This window comes from Pteropus alecto, unplaced genomic scaffold, assembly GCF_000325575.1.
Source record: "Pteropus alecto unplaced genomic scaffold, ASM32557v1 scaffold155, whole genome shotgun sequence".
NCBI lineage: Eukaryota > Metazoa > Chordata > Mammalia > Chiroptera > Pteropodidae > Pteropus > Pteropus alecto.
Window position 1 is genome coordinate 13,863,285 of NW_006438113.1, and position 22,212 is coordinate 13,885,496.

The 22,212-nt window shown below is 52.8% G+C and overlaps 1 protein-coding gene across 1 annotated transcript in view; it reads right to left on the reverse strand.

The window, feature by feature from the left end:
• COL13A1 (collagen type XIII alpha 1 chain) overlaps positions 1-22,212 on the reverse strand; it is a 182,371-nt gene that overhangs the window by 78,849 nt on the left and 81,310 nt on the right. The window contains exons 11-19 of the mRNA XM_015592180.1: positions 21,557-21,583; positions 17,224-17,250; positions 17,106-17,132; positions 16,239-16,265; positions 14,208-14,264; positions 13,019-13,084; positions 9,330-9,437; positions 6,757-6,783; positions 5,963-5,998 (exon numbers count right to left, since the gene is read on the reverse strand). Coding sequence (XP_015447666.1) covers positions 5,963-5,998; positions 6,757-6,783; positions 9,330-9,437; positions 13,019-13,084; positions 14,208-14,264; positions 16,239-16,265; positions 17,106-17,132; positions 17,224-17,250; positions 21,557-21,583 — 402 coding nt within the window. The remainder of the gene's footprint in view (positions 1-5,962; positions 5,999-6,756; positions 6,784-9,329; positions 9,438-13,018; positions 13,085-14,207; positions 14,265-16,238; positions 16,266-17,105; positions 17,133-17,223; positions 17,251-21,556; positions 21,584-22,212) is intronic.

The following is a 22,212-nucleotide window of genomic DNA, read 5'->3' on the forward strand; positions in this document are numbered from 1 at the left end:
CCCAACTTTTACAATGTCACTGACTCTCCAGCTGGCCTTGCACGTGTATACGCTACAGCATCAATAGGTTCTCTATGCTAGTTCCAGCTTCCAGGTGTGCGAGGGCCCATCCTTTACCGACATGACAGGATAGAAGTGAGCTCCTTGGGGGAGAAACTGGCCGCATTCCCACCTGGTGGGAGTGGCCTCTTAATTGGTGATTTACTGTTTATTGAACAAGCAGGGCAGGGACTTGGCAAGAAGATGTAGTCTGAAAGAAGGCGGGTGCTTCGAGGTCAGCTCCCCAACCAAGCAAAGGTCAGGCCAGAGACACTCGGGGAGATGAATGGACCTACCTAAAGTGAGGCTCCTGCTTACAGCCCAGCTCTGGGTGGGGAGGCCTGGGCTGAAGCAGCTCTACACACAGACTCTTTGTTCTCTGCAGGGGAGGGGGAAGGCCTGTCTGAGTGTGGGGACCGGAGGGCTGGGGGAAAGGCCAGAAGGCGCTCAGGCCTCGGGCCTGGACCAGGACCCTTTCCTGGGCTGGAAAAGCTGGGTGAGGAGGGCTAAGGTCTTTCCACTAACTAGTTTCCATGACTCTTTTCCGGGAAAAAGGCAGCAGAGTTCTCTGTTCCCTGCCCTAGCCAGCTCCAGACTGGAGAGGCCTGGAACCACGGAAATGCCAGGTCCTCCGGTAATTAGGGCCGGCAGGAAGTGATCTGGGGAATTACCGGGGTCAGGCGCCCCATCGAAGGTCAGGGCTTTGGAAGGGCGGCTGGCTTGTAATCTCAATTTGAGATCGGTTGATTTTGTAGTTACTTCCAAAAAGAGAAGTCAGCTCTAATTAATCTGTGGACTTTGGAGTGCAGGAGAAATGGGGCCCACAGAGCACAGACTGGCGGCTGCAGACCGGCAAAGCGGGAGTCCCGTCAGCCCCCATGAGGCCTCGGATCTGGAGCCCATGATTCAGCTTCCTGATCTGCTTCAATTTAAATGGTCTGGCTGTCCCCACTGGGATTTCGTGGCTTTGAAACAAAGTGCTGTCCCCATACCAGAAGGCTTCTGTGTCTACAGCTTCCATCTGTACTGAGTGCTCTACTGCATGCAGGCCAGAGAGAAGTCTGGGGTTGCTCAGGTTCCCTGGGAGCCAGAGGGGTGCAGGAACCTTTTAGGCATAGCTGTGGTGGAGGGCTGAGCAGCTTATAACTGCAGTCACTCCCCTTGAAGGCTACATTGCTCCCCAGATACAAGGACTCCCAAGAAAGGAGGTCCCGGCTTTAGCGGAAGTCCCTGGACCATGCCAACTCCCTGCAGGAGTCGTTTGAGTGGAATCAGTGCCAATAGGCAAAACACTCCACTTCCTTGGTTCTGTGACTAAAATACACCAAGTACCCCACATTCTCTGCCTTAGACACTCCAGATGCTGCTCACAGAAAGCCTGGCAGGCTGAGAGAAAGGCCTGAATGCAGTCATACATAACCTTTTTCTCACAAGAAGAATGGTTCAACTCCCACCTTCTGTCCTCCTAGTGGAGGAGAAGGGGGGAAGGACTACCAGAAATCATGAGGTCCCCCTGGGCTCGTAAGACCCAGGTAGTAAAGTCATTCAGAGTAAGGCTTTGGAGTCTGACAGCCCTGGATTCACTACTTCCTAGCTGTGGACCTTTGGGGGTTCACCTCTATGAACCACAGTTTGCTCATCTGTCAATTGGGGATAATAATGAAACCACTTCACAGGGTTGTTCTAAAGATCCTACAGTAAGATGATGCATGCAAAGTGCCTAACACACAGCCTGGCACGTTGAAGAGGCCCCATAAGGTAGATGTAATAATACCGGCTATTGTTCTACAGAATTGTGTCCACCCACATGGGCCCTTGCTCTGACTGGCAGATCAGAATGATCATGCCCTTTTGTAGGACTGAAGAGTGATGAGGAGAAGGGCTGGCATGGCCAAGGCATGAGGGCCGAGATGGGCCGATGGGTGAGAGCCCCAGTTTATCCCCTCTACCTTCGCCTTCCCATGGCTTCTCAGTGGGGACCCCAGAGGCTCCCCCGGTTGTTCTCAGCCGCTTGATCTGGGCCATCTTGCCATTGGGGAAGTGGGTATAAGCTTCTGCTCCTCACATCCTCATCTGAGTACCCGAGCCATCTGACCGTAAGGCCCATTGGACCTCCTTTCCTAGAAGTTTCTGTTTCTGGGGAGCCCTGCAGCCTCCAGGAGTGATTGCAGTTATAAGCTGCTCTACCACAAGGCTCTCACATCCTGGCCCCTCTGGTCTGAGAATGCACAGCCCACAGCCTGCAGGAGGAGAATGTGTGCTCAGCCATGGTCCTTCAGTGGAGGCTTAACACCCATACTGCGCCACATGTGGCAAATGCACGCCGCCCCCTCGCCCCCCACTCCGCCGAGACAGATGGACCAGCTCCGATGCACTTAGAGATAAGCTCTCACCAGGTTTGTGATCCACATACGGTCTGATGATACTCATCAATTCTCTTGAAAGAGAGCCAAGGTTGTAATGTTTTAAACACACTTTGCATCTTGCAACGTAAAGTAGATCGATGTCATAAATTTGGATCAAATAGGTACCACATGGGTATACAACAATGCTCGCGGTGTCTAGGCAGCGGACCTGGCCCCAGGTGGGGCTGGGGCAGCACTGGGCCCATTGGCCACACTGGGCTTTGATCCTAACGGGCTGGTGGAGAAGTCTGCCCTGCTGGCCCAGCTGGCCTTCAGGAGGCTGCCAGACCAGGTCCAGCTACTGGGGTGGTGGTAGTGGTGGTGGTAGACAGAACTAATCATTAGCAAACTTCACAGGGCTGAGAAACATCTTTGCTGAGAGTTAAATTCCACCCGGTACTGGAAAAAAGGCCTCCCTGCATATGTGTCAAGTTGTCAGGACACAGTAGTTGAAGCAGATGTGGAGGGTCCCTCAGTTACCCCATGGGTCCCCTTATAGCCTGAACACAAGAGGCAGCCACATGGCCCCCATCCCTGCTTGGTGTTCCCACCCACAGGCACTCGTTCCTCCCCAGGGTGGGGAGCAAACTCATCTCAGCACCTGTAATCAGGTGGCCCTTCATGTCAGTGCCTCACTCCAAGTAGGGAGCAGAGAAGGAAGGAGAAGAGGAGAGAACTAATGGATGAAGGAAAGGCACTTGGGGGAAAACCCTCCACACCCCAGAAAAACCACATAGGATGGTGGTCTGTACACAGTTGGCCCAGTCTGGGTGAGCCCTTCCTGAGCAGACATTCGCTTCTGCACCAGGGCGAGAAAGGCTGGCCTCTAGGCTTGGATTCTTGAGACCTAGCTTCTAATTCTAGCATGATCGTTCACCAGCTGTGCAACCTTGGGCTAAGTATTAACCTCTCTGAGTGTATCTCTACAGGGGATAATGAGCTGGGCCATGGTAAGGACCGAGAAAGACACCAAATGATGGAACTGTGGCTAAACCAGAGATGTGAAGTGTCGCTGTGCCTATCCTTGGGCACCAGTCTCTTCATCTCAGAGTCCTGACAGGAAGCAAACTTCTGCCTGGACATGGTGATCGCTGGAATTAAGATGCCCACTGCCCCAGTGGGGAGGGCACTTGTAGTCTCTTAAGAGTTGCTTGATCTTGAGGAATGACCTCAAGTCCATGGGGGCAGATTCTCTGCTGCTGGCCATCAGTCCCCAGTGCACACCCTCTGGCCTCCGTTGGACGAGAAGGCTGTGGTTGATGACAGGACAAGGGTCCCAGCAGAATGAGGGCAGCACAGGGATGAGGGTGCTTGGACTACCTAGTGGCTGTAGGAGCACCTACTGCAAAGACTCAAGGACAGGCTGGTAGAAGTAGAGGCAGTAGGAGCCTTCCAGAAACGCTGAGAGGCGGTGACAGGGAGCTGCAGCCTCACGGCCCCTGCAGAATCCAGGACCACACCGGTTTTCTCTGCAAATTCAGTGGAGCCAGGGTTGACTGATTTGTCCCACAGTCTCAGTCCAGAATCGCCACACTCATGGGACCAGGCCCTCTGTCCTCATGATACTGCAGCCCTAATCTGAGCCCTCTCCATCCTCAGGACAACAGACCCCCAGCTCCTTTCTGGATGAACCAGACTTCCAACTGGCGGGCGTGTGCAGACACCCGCCACAGTACAGATGCCAGTTGTGGGCATTGCCACGACTCCAGGGAAACCTCTATTGGCCCTGCAGTTTCTTCGCAGCTTGAAATAGCTGGCTTGGCTTCTAATGGGAAAACCGACCCTGTGCTGCACCAGGAGGCAGTAAATTTTGTGAGTCTGCGTGAGTGGATGGAGACAACCACGGGGGCTATAATTTCCACTTCCTGACACAATACAAACTTCTCAGTTTATGCAGAACTAATTAAAGATCTCTCTGGTCTCGCCGTTTCATCCACCAAGCACCCATAAACAATGTGGTGATGGCAGCAGCCCGATTACAGAGATTACAGAGTGTGAGGAATGTGCTTCTCTGGAGTGATGCCTCCCTTTCCCAAATCCCCACCCCCTCCTCGTTCTCCCCCCATTCCTGCCTCTTTTCTTCTGGAAGTTTCTAGAGGCTTCCCAGGCGTGGTCTGGAGGGTAAGATGTGCCCCTTGCAGCAGGTGGTACCATGGGAAGGACCCAGGCCTGGACTTGAATTCCTACTCTGTCACCGATGAGCCAAAAGACTGTGGGCATGCCTCAGTTTCCTTATTTGTGAATAGGAGAAGAATAGTACCAGCCTCATAAGGTGGTCTTAGGATCAGAAATAAGGCAGGTCACGTTGAGACAGCCTGGCACATGGTGGGCATTTAGTAAGTCATGACTTTTATTAGGATTATTTTTATGTTATCATAGTTACTGTATAACTATGGGCCTTGGCTCAAACGGTTTCCCTGTCTAAAATGCCATTTCCCTTGAAATTTACTAGTCGGAGGACCACAGTGGTGAATTAAAAATGGCCACAAACACTTTGCTACGCTTCCCACAAGAAGTGGAGGCTGAGTCTCCTTCCACCAACCCCACTGACTCAAATGACTTGGCCACATGACTTGCTTTGGCCAACAGGACATCAGAAAATGTAATACAAGGGTACTGGGACCTGCCCATTTTGAACACTGACCTGTGCCTGCCATGCTGTAAGGAAACCCATGTAGTCTACCAGGGGCTGAGAGGCTGAGTGGAGAACAGAGGCACCCAGCCCACAGCCAGCATCAACCACCAAACACGTGGATGGACTGTCTTGGCCCCTCTGGCCTTTCCACCTGTGATCATATACGACTACATGAGCGAGCCTAGGGGAGACCAGCAGAACTCCCAGATGACCAGTCACAGAATCATGAGAAATACATTGTCATTTTGAGTCCGTAAGTTTGGAATGGTTTGTTACAACAGATAACTGATACACTTACCTATTCAACAGGACCGAGTTTATAGGCTGTCTTCTTCCAGAAGACTTCCCAAACTCCTGCTAACTGGGAATTAATCTCTCCACCCCCTGTAGTCACGCAGCGTTTTGCAACGGTAGCAGTTATCACGGTTTGCCTCCCCCAGGGTTATTTGTGCAGAAATCCTGTCTCTCTGGCCTGCGATCTAGCAGAGAGCAGGGCTCGGACTGACCCCCACTTCCCATAGCGTGCTCAACAAGGAGCTCTGCCTGGCTCTCACTTACCAGGCCCTCAGGGGGCAACGAGAACAGTACAGACACGGACCAGACACGGCCACCCAGATTGCTGGAAGAGACTCTTCTGGGTCGGAGGTCTGGCTGAGCCACTGACTTGCCCAAGGCCCCCCCTCCGCTGAGCCTCCTCCTCCCCCAGGTGGAGGCAAGAACTCCTGTCCAGCCAACTTCACAGGCATCATGAGGCTCATGCTGAGTGAGTGTGTGTGCAAAAGTGTGTGTGGACGACCAAGTTCAGACCCTGTATGCACCGTGGTAAGGCCAAACTTGGGTTACTACTGGGGGAGTGGGGGCATTCCTTCCCCGTCCTTCTTACCTTCCGGCCATGGTAGCCCTGGATCCCCGGGTCTCCCTGGGGGAACAAAGAGAAGACCGTTAGGAGGGTTTTCCCAATGCCAAACTTCAGCGTGCACGGTTCCCCTCACATTCCCATCCCTCTTCCTCCCCGTGACTAAATCCCTCCTGACCTCCACCACCAGCCATCCCTGGAACTATAGCAGAAGTGGTTCCACTCTTCAGAAAACGTCTCTGTCTTGCAGAAGCAGAGGGATGGTGGGAAGGCTCAACTCGGCAGGAGACCTGAGTTTCGGTTTTGGTTCTACCACCCATTCCCTGTCAACCTAGACCAGTCACTTTGCCCCAGAGCCCTCAGCTTCCACTTTTGTAAAATGGTTGGGCTTCTAACTGCTTGTCCCCAGAGCCTGAGGGTCCCCAGTTTCAAAGGGAGAGTCCGTTTGACATGATGGGCTTCCAGATAGGGTTTCACAAAAGACTAGGTGACCCCCAAGGTCCAATCCTGTTCTGACCCCTTAAGAAATGCTCTTTCATTAGGATGTTGTGACAGTGTCTTGAGCATCAATCTTGAGTTTGCAACTAGACTATAAGCTTTTTAGAGGTGGGAACTGCACCTTCCACACCAGCCATAGGACTTGCTCGGCTGAGTACACAAAAGCAGGACCCAATCCCTTCCCAAGAGGCGGGTAGTTTTGGAAGCGAGCCGAGCGTGATCCATCTCTCAGCTGAGATCCCTCTCAGCTCCTTACTCAGCACCCGTCAGCACCGCCTCCCCCTCCTTCTGTAAGGAACTCTTCCACCCACTCAGTGACTCACCTTTGGTCCAGGAGGCCCAGGAAAGCCCTGCAGAAGCAAGAGAAAGGTGAGTGGACATGGATTCTACAGTTGCAGTTAGTCACGTTTACAGTGGAGGTCGGGGGCAAAGCAGTGCTCGAATAGCTATGACAAGGTTTGGGAAGTGCTGGAGAACAGGTCTTCGGGAGGGTTTTGGAAACCTGCTGAGGGCGTGTGGGGACAACAGGCTCGTGTCCCTCTCTGGAGCCATGTGGGCGCTGTGGGCATCTCCTCTGTGCTTGCCCACTGGAAAATAGGTCAGTGGCATCATGTTAAATCGACGCTGTGGTTTGGTCTAGATCCCCACCCGCCCACTTCTTAATTGGGACCCCTCCCTGGAAAGCCAGCCTCGCCCATCAGAGCCTTGATTTTGCCTTTGGCCCTGCCAGGCTGCAGAGGAACCCTCTGTTTCCTTCCCCTGGGGTGCTGTGACCATGGCGGCCAGCGGTGGGGAGGTGGTGTGGGCTCACGGCCTGTGGGAGCCCAAGGGAGAGAGAGGCAAGGGGGAGGCTGGCTCCACTGCGGTTGTGGGAGCGGGTGTGGATAGCAAACACGGGCTGTAGAAAACCATGAGGCCTGAGCCTGGTCTGTTTCAATTGGTTTAAAAACACACTTTCTGTTTTTTTTCTTCATAAAAACCTAACAAATATAACACCCTGGCTTGGGTTCAGTGAGTGGGAGCCCAGTGTGTTTTGGGGAGGTTGGTCAGTGGAGAAGTGAATTCTGAGTACTTTTTTGATTCTTCTCAGCTTTGTTTGGTTCAGTTCCCTAAATCTCACTTCCTTTCAGGTTTTCTGATTTCCCATCTAGAAACGCATGGAAGTGAGACTAATCTCCTTTCCTGGGGTCCTGGGGAGAAATCATGGAAATATTTAAAATCCGTGTGGGCGTCAAGCTGGGCAGAAGAGCCAAAATTCCCAGCAAGCTAGGTTTTCACACTGCTGTGCCACGTTCCGGCTGATCTGGGTGCTGGTTGCCTGGAGCTGTCGCCCAGCCTAGAGAGGCGCCATACTGAACCTCGGCACTGGCGGCTGGGGCAGCAGAAGGGCCCAGCCATGAAGCTGAGTGACCTGGTAGGTGGCTGTACTCACTTGGCAGGGACATCGTAACCTAGCAATTCTACCTCTGGGAATCTGTCCCAGCGACACTGTCAGAGATGTGCAGACATTTATGTTCAAGGATCTGTATCACAGAAGGGACTCATTAACTACCTTATCAATAGGCCCAGCAGCCCTCAGATGCGTGTCATGGGAGACTCTGACACAGCAAAGGGCATGGTTTACGATAGTAAGTGAAGAAGTAACAGGATACATTATTCAGAATGTTATCAACCTGGAAATGTTTAGGTAAAGATATGTTTAAGGAGAAAAATAGAAGGACTCTTTACAATGTTAATGATGGTGAACTCTAGATATAAGAAAATACGGAATTAAAACCTTTTTCTTTGTCTATATTCCAATTTTTTCACAATAAATGTCTGATGCTTTTGTCATTAGAAATAAATTTCACAATAAATGTCTGATGCTTTTGTCATAAGAAATAAAGATTGGTTTTTTGTTTGCTTGTTTGTCGCCATGTAAGAAAAACATCTTTAAACAGACTTTGTCGGGAATTAAAACCTTTTTCTTTGCCTATATTCCAATTTTTTCACAATAAATATCTGATGTTTTTGTCATAAGAAATAAAACAAGATTGGTTCTTTGTTTGCTTGTTTGTAGCCATGTAAGAAAAACATCTTTAAACAGACTTTGTCCTTAATCCTGTCCTTCCAGTAACATATAACATGTCTTAGCTCTGGGTAGAGAACCCATTTTCTCCAAAGAAGTCCAAGTACCTGCTGAGTTATTCTCCTGCGCTGGTGCACTAAACTGGGCCGAGAAAGAGTTGGGTCTTGAGCAGGGCTTGGAAATGTATGCCTTGGTGAACACTGGGCTTGCATTGTCACCGGTGTGCGGTATGGCCTGGAAGAGGGTGCCTGTTGATCTCCCTGGGCCCTCCCAGCAGTGGTCTCTGCCAGTACTTAGGCTTCGTGCAGGGTCCCTGCCCTGTGGCTGACCAGGCAGCCAGCTCAGCTGCAAGGTGGCTCAGAAGTGCGAAACCTGCATACACCAGAGCAGGCGTGTTTGTTCGGGGTGCCAGATGGTTGGACATCCCCTTGTTACCTCCTTCAGAACTCACTGCTCTCCAGTCAGGTTTTTCTAAGCCCCAGGGCCAGGGGACGACAATCATAGGTGGCCCTGGGAACTTTCCTCTCTGCTGAGGCTGGGAAAGGGACAGCCGGTCAGTAATCTCCTCCCTGGAAGGCAGAGTCTGGAGTTGAGGATACGGCCTCAGGAGGTATGTTTTCAGAACCAGAGTGCAATAGGTGAGTATGACATGGATGGATGGGCAGCTCCTTGCATGGGCCACCCATGTCCAATGGCCTTGCCAAGGTGCTTCTGCCATTTGGTGGGGATTTAGGTCCCCATTGGTTTTGGAAAGTTCGGATGCTTCCAGAGAATTCTTGGGACAAATTTTGGGAGAGGACGTAGTGGAGAGAGGAAGGGGATACTTACGGGTGGCCCCATGGGCCCTGGAAGTCCTGGGGGCCCCAGAGGTCCACTCGGTCCAGGGGGACCTGGTGGCCCCGGTGGGCCCTGGATGCCGGCCTGGCCCTGTTCACCCTGAGGTTTGCGGAAACGAGTGTTAGAGAGAGACTGCGGGGCTGTCGAGCAGTCCCGCCCCAGTGCCATGCACCCAGTGAAGGCCCTGCGTGGGCGCTAGTGGGAGGCAGTGATGGCGTGACGGTGATGATATTTTGGTGGTGACTACATGCAGGGACTGGTGACAGCAAGGAGACGGCCAAGGCATTAGGAGGGACATTAAGACAAGACTCACTGCAAGAGCAGTTGGTCCCTAGGGTAAGTTCCCTGCTGCAGGTGGCAGAGGAAGAGGTGGGAGTGAGGTGACCCCTGGCCCCGAAGGTCTGCTCCCAGCCTGGTCAGAGGGCCAGAGTCCAGCCCGAGTGGTCTGAGACCTGGGCCTGCCTCTGCCCACTCTGGGTGGCAAGTCACATCCTCTCTCTGCGCCCCGGCCTCTCAGCCGCTGAATGAGAGCGGCTGCTCCTCCTTTCCTATCGTAGCTTTTTGCCGTCTTCGATTATCTGGCTCAGAGGATCAAATGAGATCCTTAGGTCAGAGGTCACAGAATGTTGCTTGGCTCACTAAACAATTGGGCAAGAGATTTTAAGTAAAAAATTTGGATGGCTTCTGATAAAAAAACTGGAAGCCATGGCAGTTAGGACCACATTCCTGAGGACAATCATCAAGTGGATTGGAGAATGGCGCCCCCTTCAGGTGGGGCCCGAGTTCTCCAGTTGCCTCAGTCCCCACTCTTCCTATGCTTCCTTTGTGCAGCTTGCTCCAGTCACTTATGTGTTCTGTGCCTGGCCTCAGTGGACAGTTGAGCTTGAACTCTTAGCTTGGCAGAGTTTTGAAACTGTAAATGCTTTATGCCTGTATGAGGTCGCTATACGCCCCCTCCTTAGCCAGCTGCTCTGAGCCCAGTCTTCATCACCCACAGTGCCCAGGAGGAACTGAGGGCCTGGGAGGCAGGGGTAGCATCGTGTTCCCTCAGGAGGAGGAGAGAGTCTGGTTCATGTGTCCCATATCTTGGGGCTAGGGGCCAGAGTCTTCCTAGATCTAGACACTGATACCATTATGTTACTTTTTAAGTGACCTCTCCAGGGACGATCTGGGATTAGCTTTTGTGATAAGAATCCTATCCTTGCAGATAATCTAACACAGAACAGCCTGGTGGGTGTGAGAGCTCCAGGCTGGGATGCAGGGGGACGCAGGCAGCAGGAGTTCCAGGCCAGCCCACCCTGCTTGGGGTGATCTCAGCAAGCCTCTGTGACACTTCTGCTTCCTGTATGTAAAGGGGAGCTGATGATGCTTGCTGCAAACTCTACAGAGGGAAATGATGCTTATATATAGGAGTGCACAACCTCAGAATGAGAACTGTAAGATTTTAGCAGCACCTGTTTGAACCATCTTTTGGCTGGGACATCTAGGGCAGATGGCACCCAGCAGTGTTACTCTGAGGCCGAGGCTTCATCCTGCCACACCCTATGAGAAGATGCTTGAGGGCTCAGAGTGTCTACTGGAGGAGGAGGCAGGTACAGAAATGGGTCATAAGTCCCATTTTACAGAAGAGAAAATTGAGGCTCAGGGAAGTTGAGTTTCCTGATCAAAGTCACATGGAGAATTCAGTGAGGGGCCAGGACCCCTACTCGAAACTCCAGACTATTCCTATTCATTCCAAATAAGCCCCCAGCAGAATTGCTCATCGTCCAACTTTCTGCACTTTGGAAATAACCTCAAACACCATCTGCTAAGCACATCATGTCTCTTATAAGTTTCCTCTTTTAACTGATGTTAGACCCAGCATTTAAGCATCTTACAGAGCCTGTAAAATCAATACTGGTTTATTGATAGGAAATGGACAAGCCTTTTTATGTCCCCTCATGGCTAACAGCATAAAAATCTTATTCTCCAGGCAGGGGCTGCAGCAGGCAGAATGGGGGCTCCTGTTCTTCTCTCTCTACTTTGGAAACTAGGCCAGGGCAGCACAGAACGTTCTGGCTCCCCCACCCCTTGCTCTTGTAAAGGGAGGCCTCTCTCAATTTCTTCATCTGTAAGGTGGGATGATGATGATGGCAGAGCCCACGCAAGGCCTCCACTGCTGGTGGCTGGTGTGGGATTACATGAGATGATCCACATAGAATTCTTACAACAGGGCCTGGAACCCAGCAAGGGCTCAACAAATAGCAGCTAATGTAGCTAAGCCAGGTGTTGGCTGCTAGGGGTTGAGGCAAATGGCTGCTTTGAGAGGACTCAGCTCTCCTGGGATGGGGTCTGGTATACGTAGGGGTGAGTGACAGTGGGTGGGCCTGGCACTTGTCTGAGGTACCAGTGGGCCCCCTGAATAGCCATGCTTGGGGTAAGTGCTAGGAGCACATGGAGGCTCTCGAGGATTTGGCCGGTGTAATAGGATATGCAGGCTCGGGTAGCATGTGCATCACGTATCCCTCTGTATTTTTAGCTGTTAATTGGAGTGATTTTTTTTCAGCCTTGTTCGATCAAGTGCCTGACATGCAGGTCCCTGGGCTCTTGACTCCTGAGTCAGGCCAGATGGTGGCTCCAGGTCCTGCTGTCAGTCTTTCAGAAACAGCACCCAGAGCCCTGCTGTTTCCAACATCCCAGTGGCCTTAGAGCCACCCCCTATGCAGTGTAAAGAAGGCTAGGGGCTTAGGTGGCAGCCATGGGCTGCTTGGCCAGGAACGAAGCTGCAGTGCCTTTGTCCAATCCCTGGGTCTGTGGTCTCTTGTTCTTTTTTCTTTGTGATCTGGTCCTCTCCCTTCTCTTTGGGTTAGTAAGGCAAGAAGAAGGAAGCAGTTGCTCACGATTACTATACCCGTTGGTTGTGGGCTACATTCCCTCTGCAAATCCCCTCATTCCTCAAACTTAGGCTACCAATGATCAGATGCTAATCAATCTGCATTTCTAAATACAAGAGTGTAGGGCCAACTGAGAGCCCTGGGTATAGGGTCTGAAGACCTGCCTGCCAGTTCCCATTCTACTTCTTGCTGTTTGGGTGACCTTGGGCACATGTTCACTTCTCTCTGAGACTCAACTTAATTGTAACACTTAAACAGTGCTATTCCAAGTGCTTTCCATACACAACCTTATGCAGTAGGAACTGTTATTATTCTTACATAAAAATGAGAAAGCTGAGGTGCAAAGAAGTTAAGTAACTCGCCCCAAATCACATAGCTAGTAAGAGGTGGAGAACCTGGGTGCTCTGCAATTTACTGTGTGACCTTGGGCAACTTACTCAACATTTCTGAACCTCGATTTCCTCATCTGTGGAATAAAGATGACCATGCCTAATTCATAAAACTGTTAGGAGAATTAAATGAAATCAGGCCTATAAAATGTGTAAGACAGTGGCTGGCACCCAGTGATGGCTGTTGTTGGTGGCTTTTATGAGTAGTAATGGGGTGGTGGCAGTTGTGAATCTCCTGGGTCTGGGTGTCGTGTTATTTGCACACCTGTGGCATTCATGGGTTCATTTTTGTCTAACTGAACCAAAGTAGAGTGAGGTTCTGACTTTGTCTCCAGGCCCCACTGGCATGCCAGGGCCCAGAGACTTGCCGAGCCCCTGGGGAAGCCACCCGTGATCTGGGCAAAGGGAAGGGATCTACCTGGAAGGTTCGCCTTTTTATGACTGGGGGTGGAGCCAGTCGCACTGAATTGAGGAGAGGCAGCAGCTGAGGAGAAAGATGAGTTGGAGGGCCAGAGGGCAAAGGCCAAAGATCGCAGGTGTTCAGAAGGATGCCGAAAGTCGCCAGGAAGGCAGGGCGGTCAAGAGGGAGTAGAAGAGAGGAAGAGAGAAGAGAGATTAGCCAGTGTGAGGCACAGGGAGGGGAAGCATGGATGGGGTACTCTTGCAGCTTGTGGGGCGCAGTGTTCAGCTTGCCCTTGGTTGGTACACCATCCCCGGCAGGAGGAATGGCCCTTCAGGTGTTGGCTGGCAGCAGCCCCTGACTGGGAGAGTGGCCTCCTCTCTATGGCCATGCTGGGCTGAAGAGGCTGCCTGACACGCGGCCCAACATTGCGTTGCTGGCCCTGCCTGTCCGTGGTCGTGGACGGAGGCTGCTTGGCTGAGGGCAGCAGACTCAGAGGCTCTGGCTAGATAGAGAGCCACAGGACCAGCTAAATTGATACTTTAAGCCAAGCTGGTGTGTGGCAACCTCTGGGTTCTTTTTTCGGTTGAAAGAGAAAGGCTGGTGTCAGCGAATCTGGGGAGATGGTTAAGGGCAGTGCCAAGCTGGGCTCCCGGGGGCCAAGCCGGCCGAGGGTGTGGCCGCTGTGGGCACAAGATAAGTGCTTCTGAGGTCTCACCCTGGGGCTGGAGGGCTTGGAAAATAGAGGCTGGGCAAAGATGTCTCTGACATGTTCAACCACTTGTTTGGCGGAAGCAACTTGCAATCACATTATCAAATGTGATTTTCATGTCTGGGAATTCTCGCTGCTTCCAGTCTCTCTCCCCAATGAAGCTGAGCACCCCATGGCTTTAGGAAGCGGTTAGAACCCATGTGAAAACAAAAATGGCATATAACCAACCCCTTATTTTTGAAAGCATTTTAACTCACACGAAGCCCTTGGGTTGAGTGTTAAGAACCAGGGGCCACCTGGGCTGAGACTCTGCCCAGCTGGGGACTCGCAGGCCCAGTCACGGCCTTTCCAGGTCACTGCTGCCTTCATGGGCAGCAGCTGCACCAAGAGCCCCACCCCCTTCCACTAGGGGTCTAAGAACGTGCAATGTTGGGCTCTGTGTCCAGGGAGCCTCTCAGAAGAGCAGGATCAGGAGACCTTCCAGAACCTACAAACCTTTAGGGTAATTATCTGGTTGGAGCGCAGAGCTGCTAGAGTGCTGCTTAGGTGCTCCTGGTGCGGGAGGGGGATGGAGGTGGCGGAGACAGGGCGACAGGGGGAGAATGAGTGCCAGAGCCCACAGACACCAGCCCCTCTGCTCCCAGTCCCAAGGACTCCGTCCCGCCCACTCCCTCCCCTCCTTCCTCTCCCTCACTGGGGGTGCTTTCTGCTGGAAGAGGCAGGGACCAGCCTGGATCTCTTGGTGTCTTGTGGACCTGGGGGCCTGCCACCCCGCCATGCCTGTAGACCCCTCAGCAAGCCAACAGTCTACTTGCCCTAGAAGCCCCTTGCTTTCCCACCCACTTTTAAATAAACGGAGGGTGCCAGTTGCCTTGCCCTGCCCACCAGCTGGGTCCCCAACTCTGCCCTCACCCCTGCCTGACTTGTACCCCACACTGCCGTGGTCATACCACCATTTTTTGCTGCACCCTGTGGACAAGGTGCTTCTGGAGGCTTCTATCTCTGCCTTCTCCCTCTTCCTGTGTTGGGCTGAGGGGCAGGGAGCCCTCTCTTCCCCCCACCCTCATGCGTTTGCTCAGGACTGATGACACCCTGCCAAACGTCTGCAGTTGTGTTGTCTTTTGTGCTGGGGGATGCTGTCTTTCTTTTGGGCAGCATAACAATCCTGTGAGCCCATAGTTTCAAATAAACACAGCTGACCTTCTATTATTGTATCGGGATCAGGCTGGCCGGAACACCAGGGCCCCGGTGTCCACTGACAGGCTGGCTCTATCTACACTACTTCCAGCCTGTGCCCCCTGCCCAGGCCCAGTCCAGCCTTGGCCTCAACCTCACCACAACTACTCATGTTCAAGGCTCCCTGAGTCCTCTCCCTGGTCCAGGAACCCAGGGCACAGGAGTCTGATTGGCTGGACCCTGCTAGCAAGGCCCTCTTCGTGGCTTTTCAGGGCCCAGTGGAGTCTGAGCCTGGCTTGTGCTCGTTTCTATTCCCCTTGCCACATCATGTGTGTGTTTCTGAGCACAATGAGGCCCATGACAGGGGAATGGACACCTGAAGATGCCTGTCCTTTCTACCCCTACTGCCCAGGTCAGAGTAGCAAGGCTGATCCACAAAACAAGGGGCATTTTGCTGATCCCGGCTTGCTGGGCCTCTCACTGGAGGAAGCAGTGCACACGTTCGCCCTTCCTATCCCAAGACTGGCCCTGCTGGGAGTACACCATTTGCAGGTCCTAATAGGGTGACTATAGGTTTTGGGCTCTGCACCCTGGGGTGGAGCCAGGAAAGGAAGAAGCTGGTGGGGGCTGGAGGGAGTGGGAGACCATCCCAGCCCTGAATCCCCCACCCTACTTGGAAAGAATCCTTTATTCTTCAAGAGGTAAAGCAGAGGCTTTGCCTTTGAACTGATACCTCTGCCCCCCCATTATCTCCCACCATTGAGGTTGGGTCATCTGGTCATGTGAAACAATGACTAACCCAAAAGTCCCTTTTATTTGGCTAGGGAAGGCAGACATGCACGCGCGCGTGCGCGCGCGCGCACACACACACACTTAACCCAAAAGTCCCTCTGATTTGGCTAGGGAAGGCAGACATGCACACACACACACACACACACACACACTCACACGTAGGGAGTCAGACACACAGACTCACACAAGCCACATGGTCTTACAGAGAAGGCCATGTGCAGAAGAGATGCACAGTGGCACGTGGAGTTCCGGATACATACCGGCTGGGAGACTCACAGCCCAGCCAGCACAGGACAGATACACGGAGACAGCATGGGGGAGGGGTGGGGGGGACACGAACGCTGGACACGGGCTCTGCACAAACACATACCACAACCCCCAGGCACACTCCTGGGCCGGGCAAACACCGCCACCCCCACGGCCCCTGCTCTGGCTGCTGAGCGCAGAGGGGGCTGTATGCTCCTGTTTCCAAGCTCTGTAGGTGCTGGGGGCCCCAGGGAGAGGAGGCTAAGTCAAGGGCTATGCCCCAGGATGGATCCGTTTTAGGGGTTCACTTACCCGGTGTGGGTACTCTCCACACTGACCCTGGGAAAGAGAGGGGAGGAGAGGAAGGTGTTAGGCTCTTGGTGGACTGCCCGTCAGGGGCACCCTCAGGACTTGTGGACGCACCACGCACACTCATCTCCCTCCAGCCCCGTTCTGGTCCTGGACTGAGCTCTCTGAGGCAGGGGAGCTAATTCCTTCCCTCATCCTGGCTGGCAGCAGGAAATTAACCACCAGGGCCTGCTTGGATGCGGCCCCATGGAGCCTACGGCTGGACTGCGCCTCCATGTACCACTTGCCACAACTGCGTAGTCAGGAGTTATGCCCCACGCATGGCTAGAGGTGTTTTCCAGAAAGGTCGCCTCCACCTAACGGCCCTGAACAGAAACCCCTGGCTGGGAAGAGCAGACAGCAAGACAGGCTGTGGGCAACGGGGTTCTTAGAGATGCCTTCTCTGAGCCAAAGTGCTGGGTTCCTGTACTATCCACCCAAGGGAAAGCCCAGCAGAGGCTCCATTGGCTATCCAAGGAGACAGAGAATGTAGGCCAGGCCAGTGGTTTATACACCGATACCTCAGAATCCTAGAGGCTCATGGAGGTGGGTCAGGAAACACCGTGGGGGGCGGGGGGCAGGTGGGAGGGGACGAGAAAGAGGCTAAGGAGGGCCAGGCTCCAGGCCACCCACGCCCCCAAATGCTAGTGCAAGAAAAGAACGTGAGCAAGAGCGGCTTCCCTTTTTTCTCACACACCTTGGTGCCACGGGGAGCTCCCTGGTTCTGCTGGTAAGAACTGAAATTTGAAAATAACCACTGTGGACCCCTTTTTACCTGTTGGGGGGATGTTTCCCGAGATTAAAATTCTAGAAAACCTCCATCAGGCTTACCTTTTCTCCTTTTTGTCCTTGAGGTCCCTACAAAGAGAGAGAAATGAGAGTTAGAAACTGAAGCTAAGGACACAGCGGCCCGAAGCCTTAATGAGGAACATTAGGGCGATGTACCAACCGGCTGTCCTCGGGGACCTGTCAGGCCCTGTGAGGAGGAAACACACACAGGTCAGTGGGGTGCACAGAAAGTGAGCAGATTGGAGACTCAGGCATGCATGAGGATTGTGCTAGAAGCAGGGCTTCCAGTCCCAAAGGCTGGGCTCCACCACCCATGTCTGGTCTCCCCGTATCTGAGATGTTCCAGGTGATGTGGCCTGTATAGCATGCCTCAGATTCTTCATCTGTCAGTGGGCATGACTAGCTGTGCCCTGCCCTCTGTGCATGGCCATGATGAAGAACAAATGCCATCCTTCATTCATTCCTCCACCCACCATCATCTCATGGGCCTGCTAGGAAGGAAGATGCATTTAAATGTCAGGCAGGGCTCTGCCACTGCGGTTGGCCTGCCTCACTCATGCCCATCCCCTCTTAGCTTTGGAGAAACATTTGGCAAAAGAGAGAAAGCAGAAAGTTCATGACTTAAGCCATGTCCTGGGCTCCTTGGAGGAACATAAAAATTTTGGAGTTTCCTTCGAAGATGTCTTGTCAAGTTTGTAGGGCTGAGAAAAGAGGCTGGGTTCAGGGTGGACCCATGTTTCCTGAGGAGGACACAATGCCCAGATGGCTCTCTCAGGAGCCTGAGCTGAGGCCAGTGTTGAGGAGGCCTCATGGCTGGGATGAAGGAAAGAAGGGAGGACGAGTGCCTCCTGTTTTGAGGGCCCACTCTGAGGAAGGCTTTCAGTACACGCTGAGCTCACACCCACACTGGCCCATGAGATAGGTGCTTGCATCAGCTCCATCTCCCAGACGAGGGGAGGGAGACAAGGCTTAGCGAGGGCTGGCACTAGGACATGAGCCCAGGTTTGTCTGATTGTGAGGGTCCAGCTGTTTCCACTCTGCCACGCTTTCTGAACTGGGCTGGACCTTGGGAGGCTGGGCTTCTAGACTTGGCTAGAGCCACAAACAGTACCCCAGTCCCTGGGGCCTGAGGTCCCTTCCAGCCACCATCCTGAGGGCCTATGAGGACCCACGTGCAGGACCAGTCTCTTTGAGGCTTGAAGAACTCAGGATCCCCGGGAATAGATCCTTCTAGGTAGGAAAAGAGCCTTCTCTTGCCCCCGACTAGCCAACTGGACCAACCACCAAACTGGGAAAGTCCCAGGAGGTTCATGAGAGGGGACAAGTGGCCTTTGGGACAACCCATGTGGCACTCCAGCCCATGTGCCTGACTAAGTGTTTAGTATTAAGTTCAGCAGAATATAATGCATCTGGCGGAGACCATACTGCAGGTGACTAGAGAGAGGAGCGTGGTGAGAGGGAGAGGGCCAGGGGCTGCACAGACTTGGAGGCATGAGTCCCACATGGTGGCCTATGAGACAATCGTGGTCCCCGGAGGTATTTGGTTGATCCTATACAGTATTATTTCAGTTAATTGCCAACAATTAAGAGCACGAAAAGCACAACAAAACCTGAATTTCAAGTTTCTCTTAAATATTTCAAGGTCCAACAACACATGGCATCAATTAGCTCTAGCCGAATAGCAGCTGCCCCTTCGAGGTAGGTCATGGGGGATGTGCTGGCTAGGGTGCTTGTCATATTTCCTGTGTGCCAGGCACTATTCTAACCCTGTGGTGTGAATTAACTCCTTCCATTCTAGGACAGCCTGTGAGTGGTGAGATAAGTGTGAATTCAGAATTCCGACTCTTCTTTATGGCACTTGTGGGACCCCGATTCTGTCCACACCTTACACTAGGTTCTTAGGGCTACTGTGAGGTAGATGGAGCAGAGGTAAACTCTTTGGACAGGTGAGGACAGAGGTTAAGCACGTGAGGGCGAGCCCCAGGATCCCACGTTGGAAGCCCAGTAGAGGAAAAACCATCTAGGGAGGGAGGGAGGTGAGTGGGAGACAGACAGATGATAAGCAGGCCAAGATACTTACGCCCGACAGCGTGTTGAATTAATAGCCTGGGGTTCCCATGCCAAGTCAAACAGGAGCCTAATGGCTCTGTGGCCTGTCAGATTTTGATGGATGTCTATGAGGCAGACAGGGACTCTATCACACTGATGTGGGCTAATGGGAGATAGGACTGCCCCACCCTTTCCCCCTGAGTTAGCTCTGACTCCAAAACAGAGAAGTCTCATGGATAAGGTTAAGTGGGGTAGGATGGAGGGATGGCAGGAAGAGGAGCCCCATAGAAGGGTTCCTTTGCTTCAAGACGAAGGACCCTGGCAGCAGAAAGGAGGCATAGTAGAGGAGTAAAATCTCACCACTTGGGTCTTAATCTCAGCTCTGTGATTTATGGGCTGTGTCGCCTCAACCACTCTGTGCCTTGATTTCCCTTTCGTTAGAGTGGGAATAATCAGTCATTATAAGTCATTATAGATTATGACCATTATTATTACTTCTGGGGTGTTCAGACTATATGTTAGCATCAGGCCACCCCAAACTTCTGGCATCCAAACCCCTATGCCTCCACCACAGCGGCAGCATGGAAGTTTATTCCTGCCTCGGTCTCCATTACTTCCTGCATGTGCACAGCATGCTTAGGAACAGGGGCAACAAGAAATGCTTTTGTAGTGGAAGCAGCTGGGTTGGAAAGGAAAGCTGGCCAGGGGACCTGGATTCCGGTGCCAGCTCTTCCACCCACTGCCTCCAGTGCCTCACTGCCCTTCTTCCAATTCTGTGGATATTTCAAGGACTTTCCCGCCCCAGGGCCTTTGCACATGTTGTTCTCTCATGTCCAAAGTGTTCTTTCCTATTCTCTTTCCTCTTAGTTCAATGCTCATCCTTAAGGTCCCAGTTCAAGTCTCAGTCTCAAGAATGCCTCTCTGACCCTCAGCTTGGGTGAGGTGCTGCTAAGCTGAGGTTGCTCAGGGTAAAGGGCACTGCCTTTTCACAGCACTCAGTACAAAGGTGATTCGTTAATTATGTCTCCCCCACAATGCTGTGAGCTACAGGATGGCAAGGACGGTATGTTTCTTAATCCTGTCTGTATCCCTAGCACCTGGCATGGTGCCCAGCATATTGTAGATACTTCATAAAAATGTGTTAAATGAAGGAAGGAGGCAGGGAAACAGGGAAGGAGAAAGGGAAACAAGGAGAGAGGAAGGCAGTAAGATGTGGAAGGAAGGAATCTGAGAACTGGTTTGGATCCTGTTTTGGACACCGCCCACCCCCCTGCCCCCCCGGCCCAGCTGTTTGACTTCAGGCAAACAACTTAGTCTCTCTGAGCTTCAATTCCCACAGCTGTCAAAGGAATACTAATAGGACCTGGAGCACAGGGTCATGCTGAAGATTAAGTGAGATAATATATGTACGGTCCTTAGCCCTGTGCCTACCACATAGAAAACGTCAATAAATGTTAGTTGAGTCTGAGTCAAGCAGACAGGCTGAGGTCCAGAGGGGGCTGAGCTGCAAATTAGGGAGAGCCGAGAATAGAGCCCAGGGCTTCCAACTGATACTCTTCTGTCTCTTTTCCCATTCACAAGGTTATCCACCTCCCTCAGCAGACGGGGTTCTAGCCTCATGTGTCCTGGCAGGGCCCCACTTATAGGTGGAGAGTGTCCTCACCAAGCACTTGGAGCAAAGCCCAAGCCTAGAGCCTGGCTGGACAGGGAGATGGTGAGCCTGTCAGGTTGCTCTTGCACCTGGCACAAATCCCAGGCTTGCCCACAGGAGGTGGCTCGTCACAATGGAGATATGACCAACCTGGGAGGCAGGACAGCATCCCAGGCAAGGCTGGCCCATCTGCTCTTAATGGCCCATCAGTCCCACTGAGACCTACTCTGGAATGGATGACCCCTGACAAGGAGTCATCCCTTTTGGAAGGAGTGGCCTGGGGTGACTGTAGAGAGAAAATTCCTTTAAAAGGCTCTGCAGAGGTGGAAGGGGCCAGATGGAAGGTGGGGGCCACGGTCTGCGTCTCCAAAACTGCATTGTGCCCAGTGGGGGAGAGGTGCCTGGAGTCCTGGGGCAGCCCAGAGGACAGCTGGCACAAGAAAACCAGACCGAGGATGAAGTTCTAGATGGGCTCCCTACCAGCCCCAGTGTGAATGCTGAATGTAAGCTCATGCCCAAGGGAGTGCTAGCCTCTAATTCCATGTGACTGGCCAAGTGTGGATTCTCTCTGGACCTTGTTTTTCATGTGGAGCAGTCCCCTGCCCAACTCTCCTCCCCACATTGCTGGGAGCACCTGCGGGGATGTGCTTTATAGAGCTGGGAAATGACCATGGCAGCAGCCACTCTCGCTGTCCCTGTTGGGTCCCTTTGCCAGGCAGTGCGTAGCTGTGGCTCATGGGGGCCAAGCTAATCCCTCACCCTGCGAAGGAAGGTAGGAAAGCTGGGGTCTTACCATTTCCCCTTTTGGTCCGGGGTGGCCCTGGAAGGAGAAGATCATAAGTGCCAGGAATGTTGTCTGCAACCCAGAAGCCCCCCTTTCTTGCCACATGTGGCTCCACTCATCTCACCTTATCCTGTGAGATGAGTGGACATGACCACCACAGTTCCCTTGCTGTGCTTAGCTCTGGCCTGCAGCGGTGGAGTGACCAGGTGAGTGGCTGGGCCCCTCATCTAAGAGGATGCCAGCTGCTCAGGGAAGAGGACAGTGGGTGGGGCTGAGCTCAGCACCCATTGCCTTCATTTGTGGGGGACATCTCTGAGGGTACTGGAGGGTTGAGCTCTCCCCCAGCTCACTTCTTCCTAAGAGTGGGGAGGGGTCTCCTTTCTCCCATGAACATTTGTGTCTGGGATGAAGTCAAAAGGATTGAAATGAACAAACACAAGACAGGAAAGCAGCCCCTGTGTGGACTTGGACACGTATGTGGGGGTCTCAATTGGATGGCAGACCCTGGGAGAATGGGAGACACAGAAGGTGCCCTGGCAGTGCTGGGGAGCAAAGGTGTAAGCGAGTGCCCAGGCTCCTTTTAGAATTAGCTGTTGAGCCCTCTGCTCAGTCTTGCCCTGCTGCCCCCTTGCCTCATTCTCTACCCAGCTCTGTGCCAGGAATGC